This window comes from Aythya ferina, assembly GCF_964211825.1.
Source record: "Aythya ferina genome assembly, chromosome: Z".
In the NCBI taxonomy this organism is placed as follows: domain Eukaryota; kingdom Metazoa; phylum Chordata; class Aves; order Anseriformes; family Anatidae; genus Aythya; species Aythya ferina.
This window is the reverse complement of record NC_140299.1, coordinates 8,536,586-8,552,833: the sequence shown is the minus strand read 5'-3', so window position 1 is coordinate 8,552,833 and position 16,248 is coordinate 8,536,586. Positions and strand designations below refer to the sequence as shown.

Genomic DNA, 16,248 nt, shown 5'->3' with positions numbered 1-16,248 from the left:
TGGAGGGATGGAGGGGGCACCGGGTGCCTTGGCACTGGGAGGTTTAAGCCATGGGTAAATAAATGCCACATTTGCATGTTCCTGGGTCTCTCCACTACATCCAGTCTCAGGAGCTGCCTTGGAGATTGATTTTTTTTTTTTTTTTTTTTTTTTAATGGAGCAATATTCTGCTGGAGGGAGATTGCTGAGGGCTGTTTTTGTGGGATCGTGGCAAAAAAAACATCACTGACAACGCATTGCACTAATGTGAGAGGTCCGAGCTTCACGGGTCCTTCCCCTCCCTTGGTGTCCCTGGTGTGATTTTTGGAGGTTGCAGGTTGTTTCTTTGGATCAGAAAAAAAAAAAAAAAAGGAAAAAGGAAAAAGAGAAAAAAAAAAAAAAAAAGGAAAGGTTTCTCCTCCCTGTTGCTATGTGTAAAGCCCACAGCAACAGCAGGGAAATCAGGCAGACTTGCTCTCTAGCCTGTCACAGAAAGCAAGCCAAAAGCAAGCAGAAAATAAAAACAAGGACGCAAAACCATCTATGCAAAAAGCAAACAGGCAATTTAAAAGGAGGCAGATGCTGCTAGTGTGCTATGAAATGTGTGAGCTTGCCATCAGCTCTCTTTGTGCAATTCAGGTCACCCAAGTTTTGCGATAAAGCTGTCGGAGCTGCTGGCTTCGGGCAGTCACCACCAGTACATATGGATTATTTAAGTCACAATCAGTATGTATGGATTATTTAAGCCCTCTCTAATTTTATGACCTTTTGGGTATTTTTTTTTTCTGTTTGTAAGTGGAGCATGTAACACACTCTCCCAGAGCACAACCCACTTGGGAGGGCTCTGGATGTTGTGGGATCCTGAACCCCGGTGCCGGGGACCTCGCACAGCTCCTGCACTGCTGATGCTGAGATTTGCAGTGTGTGCTCCAGCAGAGTGGGCAGGTGAGACTTCTTGAAGCAGGTCACCACCCTGCCATGTCATGTGTGACAGGGGTGCTGGTGAGACGCAGCAGGGGACCAGCAGCCCGTCCTCCCTAGAGACCTGAGCCCTTCAGCCTGTCACTGTAGGGGGACTCAGGGCTGGGCACTTGAAATTACTTTAAAAAGGAACTAGAAATGACTTTAGAAAGAACAGAGGTCTGTTTAATCCCACAGTGAACTGCAGCTTCTGTGGGGAGAAAACAGTCCCCACCTCTCCCAGGAGAGGAAGCAAGGTCCTTGGGTGGCCAGACCATGGCTTTCTGTGGCCATGGCGTGGCCAAGGGGGTCAGGGGCTGGATGCAAAGCTCTGGTGGGGAGTGTTCCAGGCAGGAGCTGGCTTTGCCTGTGAGAAGTGTGGGACATCTGTGGGTGATGCTGCGGGACCCCCATGTCCTAGCCCATCTGGTTTTGGTTGGGGGCCCTGTCCCCTTCCTCAGTGTCACCTCTATGTACCTGCATGCCGGTGGCACAAAAAGGTGGGCACATGGGTCCCCTTAAAAAAAACAAAACCAAAACTAAAACCAAAACCATAAACAACCTTAGGAATGATGGCCACAAATGAGCACCAGGCTTTTTGTTTTGCAAAACATAATGGTATGGTGGGCAACACCAGCCCCCTTTAATCTCCTGCAAATCCCAATATTTGGACACCAGAGATCCCTGTTGTGGTTTGGTGCTGCCACTGCCCTCTTCACACCCCAGGGGAAAAGTCACCTTGAGAGGACAGCCCTGCTCCACCAGCATGGGTGAACCCAGCAAGAAACAGGCAGAAACAGAAATAACCCAAATAGGCATGGGAGGAAACTCAGCCCTAGTTATTGGTCTCACCAGCACTGTTATTTCACGGGAGATATTTCTGGTACCTCCTGCTTATCCTGGAGTGTGGCAGGAGGCTGTGTGCCCCTGCGCAGTTTCTATCTGGGTGGAACAAAGAGATGGGCTGTGGTTGCCCTGGGAAGGGCTGGTGGCCATGGACCTCCTGGGATTTGGGGTAGGACACAGCGTCAGGTATTTGAGTTACTTGGCCGAGAACAGCTGATGATAGCCAGGGGCTGTGTCATGGCTTCTTTAGTGCAATTTAGGTGTTTTTAAGGAAGTATGCATGTTGTTTGGGGGAGTTCTGTCATTTGTAAGATGCCGTGCTGACTGCGGTGTCCGGACAGCTGCTGGTGACGAAGGATTTCCCCAGGGGCATGCTGATGCTGGCTCTCACCTGCACCTCCTAGGAAAGCATCAGCTCAGGGACACCACACCAAGGAAACTGCCAGGCTCCAGGGGATGGAGCCAGGGGACAGATCCCTCCCATTCCCGGGTGTGGGGCCAGGGCACGGCCAGACAGAGGATCCTGTGGCTTTTTGGGCAAGTGGGAGGTGGTTGTGGAAGGCGAGCAGCGCCTGTGAGGGCGGGCACAGGGAGTGGCATGCTGTGAAGTAATTTTTGATGATGATTATTAGTATTAGCATTTAAGAATGGGGCGTAATTAATGACTCGCCAGGTGCTGAAATACCTTGTTAAATAGTCTCTTGCAGGAAAGGCGTCACCTGCACTGCTGCAGGCCTGGCCGGGCCGCCCCGGGACAGCACGTGTGTACGTATACGTAAGTGTATATGCTGTGTGTGTACGTATGTGCTTCCAAAGGGAGTCTGTTTTGGGGTGGGGGTTACAGGGGGATGCCGTGGCACTTCCACTGGTGACACCCGTGGGCATCCCAGCCACCCACCCACAGCTGCAGCTCGCTCCCTGGTGGCACAGTCCCTTGTCCCCTGTCACTCTCAAGCAGCACAGGGACATGACCTTGTGGGCAATGATGATTAAACGAGTTTTACCAGCCCTCCTAAAAATGCCAAGCAGGGCTGTAATTACCCCCACCCTGAATCAGAGGGGGCCCGACCCCACAGGTATGCCCACAGCAGCCAGAGGTGTCAGGCAGTGAATTGTGGGGTCAGGACACAGGGAAATGGAAATTTGGGAGAGGAGCGGAGCTGGACCATGGGATCCTGGCACATCAGTGATGGGAGGGAAGGTGAGGAAGGAGCACTCCTCCAGATCTTTTTCTTTCAGAAGCACAGAGGATGAATTCCTGCTGAGGTAGGAGCTGACACCGTAATTCATGCTCAGCAGAGTCACGGGGCCAGTCCACAAGAATTACTTGCAAAACTGGCTGGGAGTTAGGCATCCGTGCTAGCTGGAAGTCATTCTTTGCAGGTGATGTCGGGATCCGAGGGAGTGCGGGGGAGCACGTGCACATAGATGCACAAACAATGTTTGTGTACCCACCAGCGGGGCAAACCCAGGGGACCTGACCTGGGCTGATGAGATGGAGGAAGAAGTGATTTGGTGTAATAATAAACAAAAAATGCCTCTGTCAATGGGTATGTGAGGGATGCAGCCCTTTTACTAAAAGGAAATGATGCCCTGCTCCAGGCATGGACTCAGCACTGGGGTTTGCTGGGTAGAGATGCCATGCAGTGGTGGCAGGAGGAAGCAGGGCTCAGCAAGGCAAAAACCAGGCACTGGTGGAGCCCTGAGTCCCAAATCTGTGACCTCCCACTAGGGGACGCATATGGGATGGGCCTTCAAATACCCTGACAACCCAAATCTAGCTGGACCCGAGGTTTGGAGCTGTTTCCGCAAAGGCACCATCTTAAAGGGAATATTTCTCCTGCTCCAGTAACCCACTTGTAGGCTGCAGCCAGCCCAGCCTAGCTGCCCTTGCTTGCCTAGCCTTGCAGGAGTTTCCCCATGCAAGCTGGGCTCTGCAGTTTTGCCTTGTGCTCTCTGCAGATTACATGTGGGATGCCCACCCTGACAAACTGTGAAGTAGTGCACCCCTGGCTGCTCTGAGCTCATCCTTCCCGGGAGCACACTGGCAATGCTGCCTGTGGCCTGACTCCTTTGGGAAACAAAGCTATTTTCTGTGTGTGTGGAAAACTTCAGGCATAGTATTTTTGCAGTAACTGTTTGGTCAGAAATCCTCATGCCAGAAGCCACGCTCAGCTCCTCCTGAACCACCTGAGGCACCACTTGGTAGGACAGGGCTGTTACACCCAGCCCGTCCATGCGGTCAGAGCAAAACCATCTCTGCTGTCTGCCAGGCAGATCAGAGCGGGCCCTGGGTCACCCCTTGTCCTTGATTTTAGGGCTGTTTGGGGACCAAGCTGCTCAGGTGAAAATGTTACGGTGCCTCCTGCTCCAGACTGGGTTGAAAATCGCAGTGGGATGACTTTTGTGAGGAAGGGTTGGCTGTTTTGCTTGGAAATTAGGAACCAGCAGAGAGCTGCAAACACCAGCCTGAGCACTTCAACAGGATGAACTAGGAGCAACACACTAATTATGTGAGAAAAACACCCAAAACCCTGTTCTGGGAGAACTTTAGAGATGGACAAAGCTGAAGGAGACCAACAGAGGGCTGGAGCCAAGCTGAAGGTGCCCCATGGCACTGGGACTGTGGCAGTGATGTGACTGGGGGTGGTTTGTTGCAAACTGTATGTAAGTTCATGAAAACTTTAGGGTGTGTAGGGGCATTAAAGGTTTTTATTTAAAGGCTGGACGTGGTGCTTGGGGACTAGTGGGTGACATTGGGGGTCGGGAGATGGTTGGAGGACACCACCCTGGGGTCAGCCTTGGTCTTGGGGAACACCTTTAGTGACTCTGTGACTATATGGTTTGACGTCTGAGGGGCCAGACCAGACCACAACATCCCCACAGCTCTGCCCTCAGCCCCATCAAACCCCCCAAAAACCCAAAAAACCCCAAACTGCCCCCTTTTTGCCCCCCTCCCCACCCCACAGCACGACCCGCCGCAAAGCGACGACGAGCCGCCCCCCCCCTCACACAAACTTACCGGGGGGGCGGGACGGGAGGAGGAGCCGACCAATCAGAAGCCCGAAGCGGTGCGTACGGACCAATGGGCGGGCGGCGGGCGGGCACTAGCGGGGTGCGCTGCGCCACGCGGGGCGCTGAGGAGAAGGAGGCGGCGGCCATGATGGCGGTGAGGGGGCGGCCTGAGGGGGGCCGGGGGCGGCATGAGGGGGGCTGGGGGCGGCATGAGGGGGGCTGAGGGGGCCGAGGGCGCCCGGCGGGGCCGGGATCAGCGCCCCGAGCCCCGGGGCCATGCTGAGTTCTCCCCGCAGGGCTTCAAGGAGCCGGCAGAAGCAGCGGAGGCGGAGCAGGGCTCGCAGACCCCCGGGAGAGGCGCTGCCCGCGGTAGGAAGAGGCCGGCCCCGGCCCCGGCCCCGGCCCCGGCCCCGGCCCCGTCAGGGCGGCTGAGCAGGGCCGAGCTGTACGAGCCGCCCAGCAGCGAGGAGCTGAACCGCCTGAAGGAGACGGAGGATCTGTTCCACTCCAGCCTGCTGCGCCTGCAGGTGAGATCTGCCTCTCCTGAGGGCTCCAGAGGGATTTTGAGGGGTTTTGGGGGGATTTTGGAGGTTTTTGGGGGGCAGCGCCAGGCTGTGAGCAGGCTGCGGAGCCCTCCTGGCCTGTCCCCTGCAGGAACTGGGCTGGGGGACAGCGGGCATGGGGCAGGGACAAAGCCCAAGCTTCGTGAGACTTCCAACGTGTTCTTGGGATCTCAGTTCTTGTTGTCACCCCACCCCCAGCTTTTTGCTTCATTTACTGCTTTAAAGCTGAACGTTTCCAGCAGGTGGTTGCAGTGTGTTGGGAGTGTGAGTGCTGCTGTGCAGTGATTGCTTGTCAGGGAGTAACACTGCCACGTGCACCCGTCTGCTGCAAGACTTTTGAATGGGACAGGAGGGTTTTTTGTGTTCCAGGAAAACAAGCAGCCTGTGTGAGGAGGGGGTGCTACATAAATAGTGCCTGGTGGCCCTCACACCTTTGGTTTTTATAAGGAGCACCTCCGATTTCCTGATTGCTTGTTAATTTTGGTAGCAGGATCTCTAGGACCTCATTCACGATGTGAGCTTGCAGGGTTGCCTCTTGGAGCTGGCACTTTGTCATGCAAAAACTTTTCTGAGAGCAAAGCCCGTGACTGTCATTCCAGCTTTTCATGGCTGGGCCTCATGTAGAAGCCGGTGGAATGGAGCTGAATTCCATTTAGCACTTCACAGGAGAGGGCAGGAGCTCCTGCCTGTGGGCTGGCTGGTCTTCCAACTGTGAGATGAGTTTTTGCAGAGACCCAGGTGTTGTCCAGCTCAGCTTGCTGCCTTCTTTGTCTTCTCACCATCAGTGGTGCAGTTCTAGTGTTGCAGCTGCTTTTCACGGTCCCCTTTCCCCTGCAGATTGAAGAACTTCTGAAGGAGGTTACTCTGAAGGAGACGAAGAAGAAGAAGATTGATGCCTTCCTCCATGAAATTAACAGCCTGCTGAGCGCCATCCCGGAGACCTCGGAAAGTGACGTAGGTCCCAGGGGGCTGGGGGAGGCAGCGAGGCCCCTGTGTGGAGCAGGCTTTGCTGAGGACAGAGCCAGTTCCCCATGGGAACTTTAGGGACAGAAAAAATACTGCCTTGCTTTACGTTGGCGGGGTCTTCAAGTTCTGGGTGCTGGTGCCTGACAGCTCAGGGCAGCGCTGTGTAGGAGGAGGGGTCTTGCTCTGTGCCCATCTGCTCTCGGTGATGCTTACAGCCTTTATTTCTCCTGCCTGTCCCCAGCTCACCGACCAGTCGTGGCTCCCCGGGGACGTGAAGGTGCCGTTCCTGCAGGTGCCTTTCGATGTGAAGGGCAAGTTCCGCTTCCTGCCCCCGGCCCAGCTGAGCGTGGTGGGCAGCTACCTGCTGGGCACCTGCATCAAGCCCGAGATCAACGTGGACGTGGCTGTCACCATGCCACGGGTGAGTCTGGCTGTGCCTGAGCTGAGCCCCATCTCCTCCTGTCCCCTGTGGTCCTGTCCCTGTCCTCGTGATTCCTGACACGGACACACAGCGTGGCAGCTTCTGTGAGGAGCTGGGGAGTGAGGCTTCAATGCTCACGCTGTTCAGAGTTTCAGTGGCTTTGGTTTTAGCTCCTCATGATGATCTTTGTGCCCTCTGCCTGGGCTGAACTTCTCCCATGTTGCTGCGGAAGCAGGATATTCTCTGGCTTTCAGTGCCATTGCACTTCTGCCCCTGCTGCCAAGTCTGTGTTAGATGGAGCCTCTTATTTGCAGGCTCTTACCGGCCTAGAGCTGCCTCCTGTTGCTGTCCAGTGTGGCTCTGATGGGCTTTGAGAAGATGCAAAGCCCTGTTAGGCTGCACAGCTCCTCTCCATGATCCTACAGCCTGATGAACCAGCAACAGGGCAGCGTTCCTCACTGACCTGGAGCTCTCGGGTTGTAGCTGTGTGTCAGAGATGGGGGGAGCTGTGGATGTGGTACCTCGGGCTTAATTGGGCTCTGTGTGCAGGAGGGCTGAGATTCCCCTGTCCCTCCCCTTGCAGGAAGTCTTCCAGGACAAAGACAACCTGAACCAGCGCTACCACCGCAAGAGAGCTCTGTACCTGGCCCACATTGCCCACCACTTCTCCAAGGAGAAGCTCTTTGGCAGCGTGAAGTTTGCCTACATGAACAGCAGCCATCTCAAGCCCATCCTGCTCCTCAGGCCCCAAGGTAGAGCCTTTACCTTCCTCCAGCAGAGGGATCCTTGCAGTTGGTGATACATTTCTCAACTTTGCTCCCAGTTCTCCCTCCCCTCATCCCTCACCCATCCTCATCCTTTGAGGTCTCTTCCCTTCCTATGGTTCCTGAGCCTCCTCCCCATGCCTTGCTGGCTTGCCCACCCTCAGGGAGGAAAGCAGACCCTACATAAACACAGCTCTGTCTGGCACTGTCCAGTTTCCTCACCCCTGCTCCCTGTTACCTTTGCCCTCCTTTGGTGCTTACAGGCAAGGACGAGAGGCTGGTTACTGTGCGACTTCACGCCTGTCCTGCCCCGGGTTTCTTCAAGCTGAGCCGCTTCCACCCTAGCAAGAACAACGTCCGGACAGCCTGGTTCATGGAGCAGAGCGCCCCCAAAGAAGGTAGGGCCTGGGCTGGGGGAGCACGAGGCTGCTCGTTGCACCTGGAGCTGGGCTCGCTGCAGCCCTTCTCTGCGAGTGGGAGGCTTGTGGTTGGATCCAACACGTTACCATCTCCTTGCACAGGAGCCCCTGAGCCGCCCACCCCACACTACAACAACTCCATCCTCTGCGACACGGTGCTGCTGTCCCATCTGCAGTTCTTGTCCTCCGCTGCCACCGACTTCCCGGGCATGAAGGACGGCATTGCCCTTCTCAAAGTGTGGCTGAACCAGAGGCAGCTCAGCAAGGTGAGGGCTGGGCTGGGCTCTGTTCATGTGGCCAACGTGCCCTTGGCCTCTTCTCCCTTCCTGGGGTGGAAGGGGGATGGTTTGGCCCCACTGGGTGGTTTGCTTGGCTTTTAGTGTCTCACTGAGCTCCTGTTGACTTGTTTCCACAGGGCTTGGGGTGCTTCAGCGGCTTCCTCATCTCCATGCTGGTTGGGTACCTGCTGATGAAACGTAAGATCGTCAGGGTGATGAGTGGGTACCAGGTGCTGAGAAACGTCCTGCAGTTCCTGGGTGAGTTTCCAGGGGCCTCTCAGGGCAGGGGGAGCTCGGTGTCAGCAGAGTCTCTGCACAAAGCCTGAGCAGTGGAGGATGGGAGGGGGTTATGGCTCTTCTCCCTCTGCTGAGCCCCTGTGGGTGGGATGGACAGGAGGGGATGTGACAGGAGGGGATGCAGATGGCAGCGTGACTTGTTCCTGTTTGCCCACAGCCACCACTGACCTGAGTGTGACGGGGATCAGCCTCGTGAAGGACACAGATGACTCCCTGGTGAGCAACTGGCTGTGCTGCTGGCGCTGCTGGGCAGGGACGTGCCCTGTGTGGGGCTGTGGGATGGCAGCGAGGTGGTGGTTGGTGCTCTGGTGTCTGTGCTGTGGCTCTGAAGGCTTTCTCTGCTCTTCCAGCCTGCCCTGGCTGACTTCCACCAGGCGTTTGAAGTGGTCTTTGTGGATCCCTCCGGGCTGGTGAACCTCTGCGCGGATATGACTGCTAGCAAATACCACCAGGTACCGGCAGGGCATCCTAGGATGCTGCCTTAGGAGAGAGCTGAGGCATGCAGAGTGGTTGGGTGTCTCAGAGAGGGCCATTGGATGTGGGGAGGAGGTTCAGATCTGCATTTCTAGCTTTTAACACCTCTCCTTGGCTCTGAAGCTTAGGAGTGAATTTTAAGATCTGGATTTATTGCTTTTAAGATCTGGGTTTATTGCTCCATGTGTGGGCACCTTCAGATGAAGCAAAACAACTGTTCAGCAGGGAAAATGAATGTTTTGGAGCAGAAAAACACACTTTGATGGCAGGGACATCAAGGAGGGGTGTCTAGCCAGCAGCATAGTGTGCAGTCAAGTGACCAGCAGATAAGGATGGAGGCCTTGGGGTCTGCTGAGGAGGCTGTGGCTTACTGGGGGAGCACTGGTCACAGCTGTTGGAGGGATTTGGTTTCCTCCTCCCCTCCTGTTCACGCTCCTGCTTTGTCTCCTCGCTCAGGTCCAGCTGGAAGCCAAGCGCTCCATGGAAATTCTGGATGACAGGATGGTGGATGGCTTCCAGGCGCTGCTCATGACCCCAAAGCCCATGCTCAGAACCTTTGACCATGTCTTCCAGTGAGTCTCCTCGTGCTGCTGGGGTGGTGCTGAGGGAGTCTCTTCAGGGAGGAGTGGGCTGCTTCTAGTTTCTGACCAGGGTGTGGATTTGGACCTGTCAGGTGGGAGATGGCCCTGCTAGCTCTGGGATAGATGTTGGTGCCTCTTCCATTTGTTCTTTCCACTTTTATTGCCTAGGTAGCTTCCCAGGAGGAGGGTGGGAATGCTTTGGGCTGAGATGCCAAAGTGCAGTGCTTCTTGTAGCCCCCGTCCTGTTCCGGGACCCTCTGCTCCTTCGCTTTACCCATCCTCTAGCATCTCTCTCTCAGAAGGGATTTGGTGGAGGAGGCAGAGGTGTGTGACTGGCTTTTCTCTTCCTGTAGCCTGAAGCACGTCTCCAAGCTGCAAAGTGCCTGCAAGAAGATGGAGCTGCTGAACGAGCTGATGGATCGCGGCGGGAACTACGTGGCCGCAGCCCTTCCCTTTGTTGTCTCGCTGCTGGCCCGCGGGCTGGCTGGAAGAGCTCTGCTCGTGGCGCACTCCTTGCCTCAGACCCCTGAGGTAACACAGTGGGCAGTGACACTCGATCCTTTGCTGCTCGTGGGGTCTTGTACATCCCTCTTGGCGCTGCTGGGTGCAGGGAGAGGGTTTTTACTCACAGGGGAGGAGATGTGCCTGTCCCCTTTGTGTGGGAACGTAGGACCTGGGGCACGAGGCGCAGCTGGGATGTTTGGTCTAGGTAGAAGTCGTGGCCCAGCAGTAGGTCAAGGTGAAGGCAGCCGGCTTTCTCACCGGGAAGCGTGTTAAGACCTTCCCTGTCTGTGCCCATCTGGGCACCTGAGAGCATGTCGTGTGTGGCAGGGGGTTTATCTACCCTGGCAGACACTGCTTCAGCAATGTCATCTCTCCACGTGCTTCATGTTCCCTGTTTCCTCTCAGTGGCCGATCGATGCTGAACCCCCAAAGCACAAGGATGTCGGGCCCCTGACATTTGGGCTCCTGTTTCTTCCTGAGTTTGCTACCAGCACACTGGAGAAGGGACCGCAAGCTGATCGCCCTGAGGTGAGGGGAGTTCTCCTCGTGTGGGGTGGTGGTGGGTGGGGGACATTGGTGGTTTTGGGGATGCTATGCATGGTGCTGGGTGCCTGCTATGGACAAACCATTGTGGGTCAAGGATGAAGGCACTGCTGAGCTGCTGGTGCTGGCTGTGAGATGTCAGTGACGTGACATGACGGCCTCTTGGTGTGTGAAGGGTAATGGTCGAGCAGGGATGAGTGGGAAGGGAGTGTGGGATGTGGAAGAAGCAGTGGGAGACCTGAGCTTGTTGCTCCACCCATCCTGGGGCTTCCATTTGGTTAAGGGAACGGAGGAATGGAGCAGAGCTGGCGCCCTGCTGTGGCTGCAGGTGGTGCTGGCAGTCACGGCACCACTTGGACCAGTCCCAGCAGTGGCCCATGCCCATGGCCTGCCTTGGCCAATGTCTCCCTTCAGGCTGTGGACTTCCGGACCTTCTGGGGGGAGAAGTCTGAGCTGCGGCGGTTCCAGGATGGCACCATATGCGAGGCAGTGGTGTGGGAGGCCAGCACTGTCTGTCAGAAACGCCTCATCCCTGAGCAGATCGTCAGGCACCTGCTGAAGCTGTAAGTAGCACCGAGTGGTAGCAGGGGCTGGGTGAAGTGTGGCTGTGTGGGGGGCTGTTGCTGTTCTCCCTGTTCTCCGCCGTGTCTGTGGTAATCCTGCCGTCAGACTTGTGCTTTGGGGAGGCTGTGGGTCACCTCAGCTAAGTAAAATGTGGAAGTCATTTCAGCATTGTGGTCTGGATACTGCTGGCTGCCTCGTAGGAGAAGATGCAAGGAGACATTGATGTCCTGCCTTCATGTCCCAGTATCCCCCTGACTATTTATTGTTGGCAGAGCTGCGAGGTCTCAATGGCTTCTCCTCCCAGGATATTTCATGGAATTGGCTGACACCTTGTGGTAGTTAACGAGGTTTGCTCTCCCAAGAGCACGTGCAGTAGAATTTCAGACCTGCTAAAAATGAGACCTTCTTGCATAGGGGAAAACAAAATAAAGGTTGCCTGGTCCTCTTATTCTGACTCAAGGAGGGGTTCTGTGAGGAAAGACTGCATTAGCAGCATTAGCTTTGAATCCTCTGAGGCTGCACATGTTGCTATGCTGCTTTGAGTTGCTAATTTGGGCACAGGAGGAACACAAAAATACAGGTCTCTTCACTGTGGCCTTTCCGTGTGGAGGGATTGGACTGACCCTTACCTGCACAGCCAGCAGTGTCAGGGTGGATGGGGTGAGGAGCCCTGGCTCTAATGCTCTGTTGTCCCCCTTCATGCAGGCACGCCGATATTCCTGAGTCATCCATCTGCTACGCAGGAGCGCTGCTGGACTCTGTGATCAAGAGTGGGAAACAGGTACAGTTGCTCCCCAAATGCAGGGAGCGTTTCCTTCTCTCAGGGAAGGGAGGTATGGGAAGAGTTGTAGGGAGGTCATCTCTGCTGCGTGGACCTGAGGCACCTGGGTGCTTCCCAGGGTGCTTGTGTGCACTACATCTACATCATCTAAGGATACGTTGTGGTCCCACTGTGTTCCATGTACCTTTTCACCTCTTACATCCTTCAGGACACTGGCCAGGCTCTCCTGTGCCTTCATCCTGCAGATCCACCTGGGAAACCCAGGAGAAAGATCTTTCCTGTCCTGGTGCAGAGTCCTGATCGTGCACACCTAGCGCTCCCTAGTGCTGCAGCTGATTGTGCACTTGAAACAAAGAATGTCACTTTGAGACAGAAAAAGATGGGTTTTGTAGGCTGGGAAATGTCTCCACCTGTGCTTCTTTCCAGCTTCTGGAAACTTAAAGCCTGGAGATGAGCTGTGGGCAATTTGGCACCACTTTGCTGGTATTTGGTAAAACCAGGGACTTCTACCTGGTTGTTAAATGGAGGAGGAAACTTTTTTCTCCTTCTTAAGAGTTAAGGGGAACAGATGTTACCAAAGAGTCTCTTGCATGGGGGCTGTTCTGAAGTCCAGCTCAGCCATGTGAAATTAGCCTCAGCTGCAGTCTGGGCAGAGCCACTTGTCAGATTTTGGACAAAATGTTAATTTGTACAGCTTGCTGTGTGGTGAGGCAGCAAAATCTCTGCACCATGTCCCTGCAGGGTAGCCTGGGATGAGCAGGGGTGATAAAATCCATTGGTGAGAGGATGCACTTTTCAGGTCCTGAGGGCCTTTTAGGAGTCTGATTGTAACCAGTCCTTGCGGAATGAAGTAGAAATCTGCTCTTGCATGCAGGGCTGTGGGCAGGGGCATCTCTGCTTTTCCAGCTGCTTATGTGCAGGCATCTCGGGGGGCCTGGGGTGGTGGAAGGATGTGGTGGATGAGGGGAGATGGGTGGTGCAGCTAGCTCGAGGGATAGGCAGCCTCCCCTGGGCCAGGGTTTGTCATTTGTGGTGTGCCCTGCAGAGGGTGCTGCTGCTCTGCTGTAAAGCCTGGGCAGGCCAAATGCACACAACTTGATTCATCTGTGTCTGAACTGAGCTGTTCAGCATCAGTGATGTCTCTTCCTCATTTCAAGCTTTTCTCCTGTGATTCAGGGTGGTGGAAGCTGCAAGGGCAGCAGCAGTTCTTCTTTCAGTGCTCCCCAGGGTTCCTGAGATGATCTGGATATTTTTTGCCCTTGCTTTTGCCATGCTTTGCATTTCTGCCTTGGCTAAGAGCGTAGTTAGAGCAGCTTTTTGTTAATTGTTGCTTCTGCTGACACTCCAATAACCAGATGAGAGGCAGCAGCAGAGCTCTTGCCTTGTCAGTTTGTGATCTCTTTACCCCCAAATCACTCCTAGCTTCTCTTTTTCTAGGCAGAAAGTTGGCAGTAGAGCTCTTGTGCAAGACACTAGGGCAGCAACAGGAAATCATTTCACTTCTGTCTTGAAATGCATCTGGGATGCCTGAAACTGCTGGGGAGCTGCAGACAGATTTGTTTTGGTCTTCCCTCTCTCATTCACCTTCCTGTCTTTCTGAGCACCTCTGTCAGGTGCTGCTCTCGGACAAAAGTCCCAGCTCCTTGACCTCAATGCTAGCTGCAAGTGAGGCAGGGCGGGCACCTGTGCTACAGAAGTGGGAGAGGCAACTGCAGAGGTGCTCTCCGTGTGTCCGCAGGATTCGGGGACCGGCGAGGAGGCCATGGTCAGCATCGTCTGCTCCTACGATGACCTGAGCCGCAAGCTGTGGAACCTGGAGGGGCTGCCGCTGACGGTGACGGCTGTGCAGGGCGTCCACCCGGCCCTCCGCTACACCGACGTGAGTGTCCCTGGGCACGGCCCCTGTGGGGGTGGTTTGTAAGGGGTTTGGGGGAGCCTCTGGCCCTGTTCGGGTTTTGGGAAAGAATCAGTGGTTCTTCTGTAGCCACTGAGAGCCCTCGGGGTGGTGCAGTGTCTCCTCTCTGCTGTCCCACCCTTAGGGCTGAGCACACAAGTTGCTAAGCTCTTTGTGCTGGGGGCAGGAGGTTTGGGGGCTGGCGTGTGCAGGGCTGTGGGGTTTCTGCTCCCTGTTCTCAGTGCCCTGGTGGCTGCTGTCTCGCAGGTCTTCCCTCCTATTCCCATGAAGCCGATTTATTCCTTCCATAAGCAAATCAGGACCAAGCGCTTGCTGCTTCCTTCGGAGGAGAAGCCCTGCCCAGCCTACATCGCCCCTATGAAAAGTAAGTGGGGAGAGATGTGAGCAGGAGAAGATTTGGGGGGGGGGGAAGCGGAGGGAAGCAACGATGCTGACACCGTCACCGCTGCCTTTGTGTCCTGTAGGCGGGACCAGAGCTCCAGCTCCTCCTGCTCCCCCGCCATAACCTCTAAGTCCCAGCCACCCCCAGCGAGCACCCCGTCCCTGCGTGGGGCTCACTGGCCTCCTGTTGTCCCTTTGCATCCAGTCATCTGCCACATGGAAGGCAGCGGCCGCTGGCCGCAGGACAAGGAAGCCATCAAGCGCATCAAGGCAGCTTTCCACCTCCAGCTGGCCGAGCTCCTCCAGCAGCAGCACCAGCTGATCTGCAGGCCTGCAGTCACCCACACGGACGTGTACAAGGTAGGGGGGCGTGGGGGCTTCCTCCAGAGCTGTGGGCTGAGGGTGCTGTGGTAGGGGGGGTCGTGCAGGTGGTTATGGAGGTGATCACAACCGGGATTCAGGTGCAAGGCCCACTAGGAAGAATGGGAAGACTGGACTGATGTGTTCACGGAGCACAGCAGCCTGGTTGTATTGCCACCAAGCCTGACCTGTGCTTCCCTCCCCATCCCAGGATGGCTATGTTTTCCGTCTCCAAGTTGCCTACCACCGAGAGCCCCTGATCCTGAAGGAAGTGGTTACCCCAGAAGGGATGGTGAAGTACGAGGACACAGAGGAGTCTCAGCAGCTGGAGCTGGAGACGTTGCATCGGCCCTATCTAACCAGCTCCCTGCACGGGTACGTGAGGCAGAGGGCATGGGGCAGGCAGAAAGGGGCCAGGAGCCCCTGTGGAGATGCCCTTTGATGATGGAGGGTGGTGGTGTGGTGAGGAGCTTGCTGTGGGAAGTAGTTTTTCAGCTCGCCTTGTGAGCTGGTGAGGGAGGAGAGGGGAGAGCTGGTTGTCCCTGTTGTCACATCAAAGGTCACCAACATGGGGAGACAAACACCAAAGAGCAGTATGATTAGAGGGGAATGTGTAGCAGCATTTCCACTTTGTTCCCTCTAAAATCTCAGCACCCACAGTATGTTCTGTGCTTGTGGTGCTGGACACGTGTTTCCAGCAGGTGTTGATCCTTCTCTTCTCTCCTGCTGAATGCAAAAAGGGTGTTTTGGGTCCTGGGATGTGTCTGTTGAACACTCGCAGGTATTTGTCTGCCTTCTTGCAGGCTCCAGCAGCAGCACCCCGTCTTCGGCAGCTCCTGCCGGCTGGCCAAGCGCTGGGTCAGCGCCCAGCTGCTGAGTGACAGCATCTCTGAGGAGTGTGTGGACCTTGTCGTGGCCTCTCTCTTCCTCCACCCAGCCCCCTTCACACCGCCCAGGTGAGGATGAGGAGCACGAGCTGGCCTGGTGGGAACTTGGAGCCTTTTTCTTTACCTGGGATGAAGGAGGCGTGGGGTGGCCTCTGGGTGCTGGTGGTACAGCTGCTGTGTTTAATTTTTCTTCAGGATTGGCGGGGCTCTGTATCCCAGGGCTGACAGTGGGAGAACTGGGGTGAGGGCCAGCACGCTGGCCCTCCTGGGTTCCCTGGGAGGGATGTTACAGCAGTGCTGGTGGCTGCAGCTCGTGTTTGTCCTGGAAGGAACTCCCGAGGGAAGGGCAGAAGGTCAGCTACTGAAAGCTGAACGGAGCTGTGTGTTGGTAAATAATCCCTGGGGGTCAATTGCTTTCTGGCCTCTGGCAGGTGGGCTGGATACAGCTCGGAGGGAGTGAAATGAAGTTAAAGGCTGTCTTTGTGCTCCGTGCAGAGCCAAAAGGTTACACTAACCTGTGCTCAGGATCCGGCTTCCTTCCCCAAAACAGGAGGAGTAATTGCCTGATGCCTGGAAAGCTTTACTTGTCTCCTAAAATAGCCTGCTAGCGAGAGCCCTACCTTCCCAGATGTCTCGTTGTGCGAGCACGTTGTGCTGCAGCGAGGCAGGCACAGTGTGAGCTTGGCCAGCATCGTACAGAGCTGCCCTGGAGGTGGGAGCAGCCCTGCCTCTGGTTCACCCCTGCTCCAT

General features: G+C 55.6%; 1 protein-coding gene across 1 annotated transcript in view; it reads left to right on the top strand.

Annotated features, from left to right (window-relative positions):
* Positions 1 to 4,888: 4,888 nt before the first annotated feature.
* Positions 4,889 to 16,248, top strand: part of NOL6 (nucleolar protein 6) — a 28,860-nt gene continuing 17,500 nt past the window's right edge. Inside the window, exons 1-20 of the mRNA XM_084504087.1 lie at positions 4,889 to 4,954; positions 5,097 to 5,327; positions 6,201 to 6,317; positions 6,571 to 6,750; positions 7,334 to 7,502; positions 7,778 to 7,912; positions 8,036 to 8,199; positions 8,349 to 8,469; positions 8,666 to 8,724; positions 8,859 to 8,960; positions 9,439 to 9,554; positions 9,917 to 10,094; positions 10,473 to 10,595; positions 11,025 to 11,173; positions 11,880 to 11,955; positions 13,694 to 13,834; positions 14,117 to 14,234; positions 14,457 to 14,611; positions 14,823 to 14,986; positions 15,415 to 15,567. Of these exons, the coding sequence (XP_084360213.1) occupies positions 4,946 to 4,954; positions 5,097 to 5,327; positions 6,201 to 6,317; positions 6,571 to 6,750; positions 7,334 to 7,502; positions 7,778 to 7,912; positions 8,036 to 8,199; positions 8,349 to 8,469; positions 8,666 to 8,724; positions 8,859 to 8,960; positions 9,439 to 9,554; positions 9,917 to 10,094; positions 10,473 to 10,595; positions 11,025 to 11,173; positions 11,880 to 11,955; positions 13,694 to 13,834; positions 14,117 to 14,234; positions 14,457 to 14,611; positions 14,823 to 14,986; positions 15,415 to 15,567 (2,660 nt within the window). The 5' untranslated portion in view covers positions 4,889 to 4,945. The remainder of the gene's footprint in view (positions 4,955 to 5,096; positions 5,328 to 6,200; positions 6,318 to 6,570; positions 6,751 to 7,333; positions 7,503 to 7,777; positions 7,913 to 8,035; positions 8,200 to 8,348; positions 8,470 to 8,665; positions 8,725 to 8,858; positions 8,961 to 9,438; positions 9,555 to 9,916; positions 10,095 to 10,472; positions 10,596 to 11,024; positions 11,174 to 11,879; positions 11,956 to 13,693; positions 13,835 to 14,116; positions 14,235 to 14,456; positions 14,612 to 14,822; positions 14,987 to 15,414; positions 15,568 to 16,248) is intronic.